Below are 10,579 nucleotides of genomic sequence, written 5' to 3' on the forward strand. Positions count from 1 at the left end.
TGTCTCCCTCTCCCCAGCACTGAGCTTACAAATGTGGGGTGCTCCTCAGGAGCTGCCCTGTGTGTGTGTGTGTGTGTGTGTGTGTGTGTGTGTGTGTGTGTGTGTATTTACTAAGGTCTCTTATTGGGAACTGGGGCTTACTGATTAGTCTAGGCTAATTGGGGAAATGTCTCCCTCTCCCCAGCACTGAGCTTACAAATGTGTGTCACCATGTTCGGCTTTCTTTTTTAATTATATGCTGTTGTTGTTTTTAGCATGCTCGTGTGTGTGTGTGTGTGTGTGTGTGTGTGTGATGTTTGTATAAGGTATGCATGACTGCACATGCCTATGTGTTCACACAGAGGCTGGAGGAGGATTGGAGGGTAGCAGATGTCTTGCTCTATTATGCTCCACTTTATTCCTTTGAGACAGTGTCTCTCTCAGTCCCTGACATTAGGATGGTTCCTAAAAAAACCCCAGAATTCTCCTGTCTCTGCCCCGCACAGAGCTGTACTCACAGGGGCACACATCCATGCCAGATTTTCATGTGGCTTCAACTCCAATCCTCATGCTGGCCCAGCAGGTCCTCTTACCTGTCTAGCATCTCTCCAGCCCCACACTGGTGCTGGGGATCAAAGTCAGTCTTCATGCTTGCTATCATTAAACCCTATATCTGCTTTTCTGAGAATCATCTACCTATGCTAATGTTCCCTTCACCAGCGGAACTGTTGTAAGTATAAAATTCTTTCTAAAGTCGATATAGAAATATAAATTGGGATAGACATACATGGGAACTATAAGAGGAACTAAGATGGTTATGGAAACCTTGGAGCATTACCTAGGTCTGTATCAGAAAAGTTCGATCTATGCCAAAGGATTTTTGTGGTGCAAAACAGAGTAAAACGGAGGTACAGCAAGTGCTGGCTTCTCAATGCTAAGAAGTCCCACTTCTCTCTGGATATGACATGCCTGGGAAGGTGTCAAGACACGGCATAATGGCTGATGTCAGAAACCACCCACTTTGAGCTTGGCCTCTCTTTCCTCCCCTTTAATACTTGTACCTCTTGGATACCCAGGGCAGGTTACTGAACTTTTGCAGCGAATCTTTGCTGCATCACTGGTTACAGGTTTCTGAGGCAGGCAAGAGACATTCAAAATGGAACATGGTACTTGGTTTGAACAGAGGATCTGGTCACCTGGGACGTGGGAAGACACTCTCCTTGTAGTGTGGCTTTGTCATGTAAACTGCCAAAGATGACCCAGGAGCCAAAACTGAACATCAGAGACAGTTGTCTCATAGATCTGAAGAAAAGCCAGAGGAGAGATGAAAGTGCTACCTCGCTGGCCACTGTGAGGTTTTTCGATGATCTCAACCACGATGGACATTTATTGATCCAGTTATTTGTATCGAACTAATGCTGGAGACACCAACTGGCTTACCTTCAAATATTAGGAAGCCTCTCAGCTCAACAACGGGATCTACTTTCCCTCTCAAGTTTTCAGCTCTCAGACTGGAAGGGACAGACCGAGGGGAAATCAAAGAAATGACGATCTTGCTGCAGTTTCTGTTGCTTTCACTTTTAAAGCCCCATCTTTTATAGAGTGCTGCTTCTCAGCATAACAAGCTATTGTCCGGAGAAAAGACTAGGCATTTCGTTTCCCGTGTCTTTCAATAGTGCTTGTCAACTTGTTTGGTGATCCTGATGCTGTTAGCATATGATTGCTCACTTTGTCAAAATTCCTCAAGCTGTATCCTTAGAAAACTACACTATAATTTAGTCAGGTTTTGTATACATATATATGATAGCACTGGGGGGGGGGGAAGTCTTTATAAAAAAAGAAAGAGCCGGGAGGTGGTGGCGCACACCTTTAATCCTAGCACTCAGGAGGCAGAGACAGGTGGATCTCTGTGAGTTTGAGGCCAGCCTGGTCTAGAAGAGCTAGTTCCAGGACAGGCAAGCTACAGAAAAACCCTGTCTTGAATAACCTAAATAAATAAACAGATAGATAGATAGATAGATAGATAGATAGATAGATAGATAGATAGATAGACAGACAGACAGATAGATATAGTTGTTATTGCCAGGCATGCCAAGAGGGCACCATGTATGCAAATTCTCAGAGCCTCTCTTCATCTTAATGGTTAGTAATGGCCATCAGAAGGCAGCAAGGTGGCTAAGAAAAGGAACCCAGGGGCTGGAGAGATGGCTCAGTGATTAAAAGCATGTGCTTGTCTTGCAGAGGACCCACGTTCAATTCCTGTACCAACATAGCAGCTCATAACCATCTGTAACTTCAGTGCCGGGAAATTCAGTACCCTTTTCTGACCTCTACAGTCATAAGGCACACACAGGGTACGTATATACACACTGAGGCAAACACTCGATTATCATTTTATATGTGTGTGTGTGTATCTTAAGAAAAAGCAAGAACTTGAGTTACATGTGGTGGCTCGTATCTATATGAGGCTCATGCATGCAGGAATCTTGGGCAGGAGGGCAACCTGAATTACATGGCTACATAGCAAGAATCTGCCTCAAAAAGCCTCAAGAAGGATGAATGAGATGGTATAGGAGAGGGGAGGAGGAAGAAGAGAGGAGAATGAGCAGAGGGAGGAATCGCTATGTGAGGGGAAGACTATGAGGAATTTATAAATACTTCCAGTCCTCAGCAGCCCACAGCCTATCTACTTCTAATGAGAAAGAGAGTGTTAGCCTTTCACTGCATTGGTGATGGGGGTGGGAGAGGGAATGAGAGAACGCCAGGGTAAACTAGCCCTTGCTAGGCTTCATAGCTAAAGTAGATCCTTTGTGATTTCAAAGCTGTAGTGCGACTGCCACAAAGAAACACAAGAGGAGGCCTCCATCTTGCCTGGTATCACATTCCTGTTGTTAATCCTGAGTTTCGCAAGAGAAAAACCAGTTCCATAATTTTGAGCCAAATTTGATGCCGGCTTTAAGCTTTAATTATATACTGATCAGGATGGGCTCTGGTCAGGACCACTCTCTGGAATTCTAGCGACTGGCGACTAGTCATCTGGGCTTTTTAGGGACAAAAATCATACAGCCATCTTACTTCCCATATGTCTTTGCTACTTTCGAAGAACTACAACTCCCAGCATTCCAGAAGCTACCTGGTCCTTGGGCAGGTGGTGCTTACAGGTTAACTTGGGTCTAACACAAAACTACAACTCCCAGCATTCCGTGAAGTTGCCTGGTCCTTGGGCGGGTGGGGCTTACAGGTTGACTTTACCTCTTGTACTGTGACTGAGAAACTACTGCAGGTGATCACAGAACACACATGACTAATTCTGATGTTGTTAAAAATTCCTAGCCCTCAAAGTCCTTTCTGACCCGAACTCATAGATCTGTCCCTGCTCAGGATCAGAGTCATGGCGGTGCTGCGACCATGCCATTATTTATTTGCCAATTAAACATTTGGCAGGTATAAAGTTAAATCCTGCAAATACATTATTTCGTGCCTAACTTATGGGTAGGTATACAAAAATAGACTGTTAGAGGTCTATTGTATTATATATTAGTCCTCAAAGACCTGAATATCTTAAACCCCCATTTTACAGACTAGGAGAAAAAAATCCAAGAAAACATAAACAATGTTTATCTAAAGTGATGGTTAATATTGTTTATCAACTTGATAGGATCTAAATTACAATGAGATAAGCCTCCAGGCTTGTCAGCATAGAACTGTCTATATCTCATTAATTGAAGCTGGATGCCCACGCTAACTGTGGACAGAGGCATTTCATGGGCTGGAGCCTAGAACTGCATTAGAATGAGAAAACATTGCTTTCTGCTCCCTGACTGAAGATGCGGAATGGTCAACAACCTCACAATCCTGCCACCATGTCTTCTCTACCACCAGGGGCTGTGCCCCCTCAAACTATGAGCCAGCATGAACGCTTCCTTAACTTTCTTTTGTAGTTTGTCACAGCAATAAGAACAACAACTAATTTACCTACTATATGAATAATAATCCTAATTTAAAGGGATTATTACAATTTGGTATTAATTGCTTTAACCACACCGTCATTATCTCACCAGACTCTTAAAGGCAGCATGATGAAACCGACGCTGTCTTGGCCTCTGTTCTGTGAATGCGAAGACTAACACTAACTCAGAGTGATTAAGCAATTGGCTGCAGGTCGCAGTTAATAAGTCTCGGAAATGGAGATTCATGCTCACTTTAGTGAAAATCAAAGATCACTGGTAGATGGCTGATGTAGAAGCACACAAACAGAAACGATAAATTCCCTCAAAGATTTCTAGTAGAAATTTATGAGCCCTAACGTTCTTTATTTTTTTTAAAAAAAAGTTTCCATAGTGCAACATTTTATGGTTTTTTTTTTTTTTAAAAAAACTTTCTCAGAATAATTATGGCAACCAGTTTCCTATCCCCTCCCCATCTTTCTATGTCCTTAAATATAGCAACGAGTATTGCATCCTCCAAAAAAAGAAAAAAATTATTCTTTAGCACTTGCAATTCCTGGGACTAGGAAGGTGTTAGTCACCATCTAGAAGCTCCATGCATAATAAGGCTCCTAAAGGCAGATAATTTAAAGCCTGTCCCCTCGATGCTCAGGAGAAAGAAGTCAAGCTATTTTCTTTTGATATGTCAGAAAGAAAGGCAATCCTGTCATCCCCACTGTCTGTCTACAGCATTTCTGTAACTATGAATTCTGGTTCCCTCTGAACAGGGGTTTCTAAGGTCCCCGAGATGTTTACTCTTCAGGTAGGTAAGAATGAAAAAGGATCAATCCTAAAAGGTTTACACTAAGGAAGAAAAGAAGACCATCTGCTCTGAGATAGCTCGGGGCTGATTTTCCCAGCAGGGAAGCCCAAGTTTTATAAACCTCTTTCTCATTAGAGAAAAGGAGAGAAAGTGCTGAGAATTCATATAAAGGATTTCCAAACCCTACAGCCAGTTCAAATGATATATCTTTACAGGCAGATTTCCGTGGCTGGATTAGCTGTGTACTGGGGTAGCTTGGGGGTTTGTTTCATAAGGAAAGATAGAAAGTCTCAACGCTTTCTGGCCTTGAAATGTATTCGATGCTCTGCCTCCCACCATTTGCCCTCACCTGCCCAAATTTTCAATACAATCTCTATGAACCTATTTATTCTGGATCAGCAAAGCCTCCGATGTAAAATGACAGCTCATGGAGAATAAATCTTCATCATCCCTTTGTGCTGAAATGCCAGGAGATTTGAAAGCTAATCCCCTGTGAGCCTCCTGTCCTCTTGTGCCCACCAGATCGTGTCCTCGATGCTCCCGTATCAAATTGATTTTTATTTAACAGAAGCCTTTAGCAGCTCCCACAAATGACAGCTCCGTAGTCTTTGAACTATTATTCCTACTGGCCATTTCTGCTGCATTCTTTGTTCGTTTGCTGTGTTAACAGCCTTCCAACTGGGGGGACGGACAGGTAAGCATATTCTCAAAGTGGAAGATGTTTCTAGTGGTCCTGGTGGACAGGCTTAGCCAATATGAGGAGCACCACTTGTCTTTGATCTCCCTTGCATGCTTTATTTTTATTCAAATAAAAACAGATTTAAAAGTTTGTTTTCCTGAGCCCAAAGCACAAAGGGCTTTTTAGTTTCTCAGGCAATGCAAAAATCTAGGCTGGGGTGGTAGTGGTGTGTGTTGTGTGTGTTGGGGGGGGGCAGGGAACTCTTTAAGCATAAAGTGAGCTTCCTATTTTCTGGTCTGTATTTCCCCAATAGTGTGGAAGTCATTCCTCTTTTTTAAAAAATTAGCTCCCCCTGGAGACGCTGGTAGCAGTCCACCTAACAATCAGACTGCAGGACGCTGTGAGCAGCGAGAGTGAAGTGATTCAGAGAGGGATTTTAGAATCGAGACCTGCCATTCAAAAGTCCCAGAAAATGGCAAAAAGGATAGATAGCTTTAAGTAGGCTTGATGGAGAAGAAAACCAATCTCATACACCGATTAAAAGAACATTTTATACGCGCTCGTAGTGTCAAAGAGAACACTCAGGACAGAGGGGCTCAGAGTTAAATGGTTACCCAAGGCCAGAGAGCTGGCTCGTGACAAAGCTTACAGTAGAACCAAGTCTAGTGGTTTTTGCTTTTTGTGTACCATACCATGCCTCTCTGTGAATGGAAAGCTGTTCTACCTGGCTACATCTTCTTCCCAGACTGTGCAAGGCAGACCCTGACAATAAAATTAGTATTCTCAAAAGGGCTGACAGTGGGCTTACCACACATTGCTTCTGACCCCTGGAACATGGGAAGCTGCAATTTCTAGGAATTCTTTGCAACAACTCAGGTCACCCAGTTAAAATGAAGTGGTGCAGATTAGAATCAAGGATGCTTACAATAAAAGGTCACTGCCTACATGAATGCTCATTTCTGTTTCCCATTTATTGTCCACCCTCGGAGCCAACAGTGGCTTTCCCCAAATCTCCTTAATAGCTAGGGGGAATGTAGGAACTTCTCAGATTTCCATTTCTGCAATGTTTTGGAAAGGGAAGGATGCAACCTTTCAAATCTATTTGGTAACACGGATGAACCAATTCACACAGCACAGCAAGGCACCAGACATCGCCACTGCAGTTTAATGAGGTCCTCTGAAAGTTTCTGTAGATAAGAGGTCATGATTCTTACTCTAAATGGAATTTTAAAAAGCCTTTTATTTTTTTGGCCACAAACAGAAAATTAGTTAATTTCTAATTGAGTTCACAGCACACTGCACATGAGACATGGTATCTCTCAAAATGCTACATAGAGAGAAATGGATACCAGACTCAAAAAAGACAAAGGTGCATACCAAGTTGTATCCTTAAAATACCAACGACCAAGAAGTGTGTATAACAAGATATGCTTGATTTACACAGTATCTTAGCCACATTAATTATATCTCATAAGTGGGCATGAGGAGAGTGTACTGTGTTCTAACCTATCGTCTACATCAGGAAAATACACTTAAAATTAATTGTGTGTGGGGGGGGGTGTGCACATGTGAGAGAGTGTTTATGTGCATGTGTGTGCTGGTGTCCTGGGAGGTCCTGATGTCAGATCCCCTGGTACTGGAGCAGGAGTGTCAGGCTGTTTGGGGTCTTGGATATAGGTCCTAGGAACCATCATTTGGAAGAGCAACAAGGACTCTTAATCGCTGAGCCATCCAATCTCATAAAAATACACGTCTTACACAGTAAAGTCATCAAGCTTTCTTAAAGCTACTTTATTTTTTTCTTATACATATTAACAGGTTTCTAAGTAGTGTGGGACTTGGGGGACATTCAAGATCCTTAATAACATGGCAAAGAGCCATGGCATCTATGTCCATTTTGAAGAAATTGTAGCATACACAATGTAGTGTTACTAATGGATTAAAATGATAGCTTATACAAAGTCAGTAGCTCTAATCAGGGTTTTCTTGCTCAGGGTGATTGGCCAGTATTATGTGGAGATGCCTGTAGCTTAGTCCATACCACAAAGTCTGGCATACTGAAGGAATTTTCACTGATAAAAGTTGATGAGGTGGATGCTTAAGAGAGGTTTTTATTATTCAAATTAGTAATATTTAAATAAGCATGTAAATTGATAAAATTATTATAGAAGGCATAAGACTCCAGGAACCCTATAACTTTTCCCCTCAGATTTGACACCTGAGGTCCTGTTATAAATGATCTTAGGTCCAGTCAGAGAGGGAAAAGAGTCCATGTGAGACCCACTACAGAGTCCTGCGTGTGACATCCACCACGGGGCCCTGGGTGTGATACCCACTACAGAGTCCTGCGTGAGACACCCACTACAGAGTCCTGCGTGAGACACCCACTACACAGGTAAGGGACTCTGATCCTAGAAAGTTGTCACACTGACCCTGAGCAAAACTTTACAAAACAGATTTGAGCAGAGTGCTTTAAAAGGCTGGCCGGGCCTTCACTGAGTCACAGGGCAGTCTGGGAATGCCTCCCTCCACTGACCAGGACTGAGTTTAATAAAAGGCTAGGCGCAGAAGAGCTCAGGATCCCTAAATTGCTGACTTTAGCAAATCTTCACCCCAAACCTCAGGCACTTTCTGTGGCTCCTGCTATCTGTCAGAGAGAAACAGTTGTGGCAGGAACCTGAAGCAATGGCCTCTAGAGAATTAGGAAACCCTTAGGAAAGCTACACTCAGAACCAGGGCAGACTCAAGCCCTGACAGCCCCAGGAAAGGGAAATCCACCTGCCAGGTATAGAGTTCACAGAGTTCTGACAACTTATCTCACACCAGAGATCTCCAGCGCTGTAGTGTTGGACAGTACTTTGAACTCTCATCTAAAGTAAATCCTTTTCCTTTAACTTATTTATCACAGCAGCAAGAATAGAGCTGAGACAAAGTCCACGCCCCCAAATCATAAGGGAAAGGTGGGGAAACGTGACCAAGACAACACGTAGGATATAAGGGCAGCTGACACTGGGAACTAACTCACTGCCTGAGCTTTGGGCAGCTCTATCTGATGTGGAGACGCTAATGTGACTGGCCACATGGTGATGCTCTACTGGGTATCTCTTTCCAGCTCTGAGTTCAGTGACGTCACACAGGTCCTTGATGGTGCCCATGGCTGAGAAGACACATGCAAGGAAAAAACAGCTCCTGCCATAAACCATGCTTTGTCTGGGCTCGGGGCAGGCTGTTAACTGTTCACTGGAACATCACTGCTGTGTGTGTTCTTGAATACAACACTTCCCAACCCCACTACCACAGAGAAACCATACTGTCATGCGCATTGGCCGCTCGAGGCGACAGGACACACTCACTTTTGAAGCCGCTGGGTCCACTAGTCTCTGGCGATGTCGAGCTGAGTTGAAATGGCTCTTCGGAGGCTGCCCTTCCTGACAGCGAATGGAAGATGGGAAATGAACGCGAGGTGGGAAGGGGGAAAGTGGGCATGGGATGATGGGAGAATGGCCAGAAAAGGAGAGGGACAGTGTTTAACGGTACTGTACTTTGTTTAAGCTAAATATCCAATAAGCATGCACATGTGTACACACATACATACATCATATCACCCCCCCCAAATGACATAACCCATGCAAGTCATTATGTTAAAAATAGCCAATATACACATTTGTGTAATAATGCCACAAGCCCCGCCCAGGATTCAGATATTTCACATCAAATGTCTCTTTGCTAGCAGCTGATCATACTAAGGAAAACTAGAATACTCTATTCGTGAATCCAAAGTCCACCTTCCGAAGAAAATGACATTATGAAGCTTGTTTACGGTCAGACTTCGTACCTAGTTGATGTCACTTTAATGCTGTAGGGACCACAGTCTTCCTCCTCACTGTGAAAGAAATATCAGCCTTAGAAACATCTCTCTCTCTCCTCTCTCTTCTCTCTCTCTCTCTCTTCTCTCTCTCTCTCTCTCTCTCTCTCTCTCTTTCTCCTCTCTCTCTCTTTCTCCTCTCTCTCCCCTCTCTCTCTCTCTCTCTCTCTCTCTCTCTCTCTCTCTCTCTCTCTGTTGGCCCAGCAGAATTCATCTTTTCTGACAACCATCAATAACTTCCCTTAAATGTGTGTTACCATTATTGGTTTAAATAGGGACTTACATTAAGTTTATTATGTACATTAAAGAGCCGTCTCTCCTTGAACCAACTCTGTTATTGGTCAAATATAAAGACAAAGGTCTCTCCTTGAACCAACTCTGTTATTGGTCAAATATAAAGACAAAGGAAGCAAGCACAAATGGAACACATGGAAAGCTTAACCCTTACCACCCCTCACTGTATAACACACACACACAAACACAGAACCCATTGGTCTAGACTTGAAAGACAAAACTGGGAACAGAGATCTTCCCAAATGATACAGAGTCCACTTGCACCTTTCAAAGGTGTACAGTAAATAGTAATAAAGAAATGTTACCCCCAATAAGTGTCAACGCAAAGGATGGCAAGATGAAAAACAACAGAGATGGTCTCACAAAACCTCTGCTGGGACATGGCACAGTGGCAAAGGTCCTAGTCTGGTACGTGCTAAAATCCTAAGTTCAATCATCCCCAGTATGGCCAAACAAAAACAAACAAAAAAATACCTCTGGACTTTAAAGATGCAGTTTGTGGGACACAACAAACAGATAGCTAAATGACCCTGAGATGAAAAAGAATATTTGCTCAACTCTATTTTAAAAAGAGAGATGGAGGAGGGGGAAGAGAAAGAAGTCGGGTGCATAGGCTTTTAATCCAGCACTGGTGAGGAAGAGGCAGGGGGATCTCTGTGAGTGAAAGACTACCCTGGTCTACACAGTGACCCCAGGTCACCCACGACCACGGAGAAAGACTAACTAAACAAACAAACAAAAAAATTAAGGAATGTTAAAGACCCAAGGCTGTGGAAATATAACCGGTAATGTAGTGCTTACAATTCTCTTTGAAACACTGTTTCCTCAGAGCAAGAATTCCTCCTGGAAGCAGCTCTGTGACTTTGAAGGCACCAGTCATGCCTGCTTGAACTGCAGCCATGGCGGCCACCGTGTCCAAAGCATAGGAAGCATGCAAGTCGGGATCATTATTTTTGATTTCTAGAGCCTATCCTGGCATCCTGGCAACATATATCTTTTTCTCTATCCTTTTT

General features: G+C 43.2%; 1 protein-coding gene across 2 annotated transcripts in view; it reads right to left on the reverse strand.

Annotated features, from left to right (window-relative positions):
• Positions 1-10,579, reverse strand: part of Mast4 (microtubule associated serine/threonine kinase family member 4) — a 611,732-nt gene that overhangs the window by 324,299 nt on the left and 276,854 nt on the right. The window contains exon 4 of one of the 2 annotated variants that reach the window (XM_026788983.1): positions 8,761-8,835. The exons of the other annotated variant lie outside the window; for it this stretch is intronic. Within the exon in view, the coding sequence (XP_026644784.1) occupies positions 8,761-8,835 (75 nt within the window). The remainder of the gene's footprint in view (positions 1-8,760; positions 8,836-10,579) is intronic. 2 annotated transcript variants of the gene reach the window in all.

Source organism: Microtus ochrogaster, unplaced genomic scaffold (assembly GCF_000317375.1).
Source record: "Microtus ochrogaster isolate Prairie Vole_2 unplaced genomic scaffold, MicOch1.0 UNK11, whole genome shotgun sequence".
NCBI lineage: Eukaryota > Metazoa > Chordata > Mammalia > Rodentia > Cricetidae > Microtus > Microtus ochrogaster.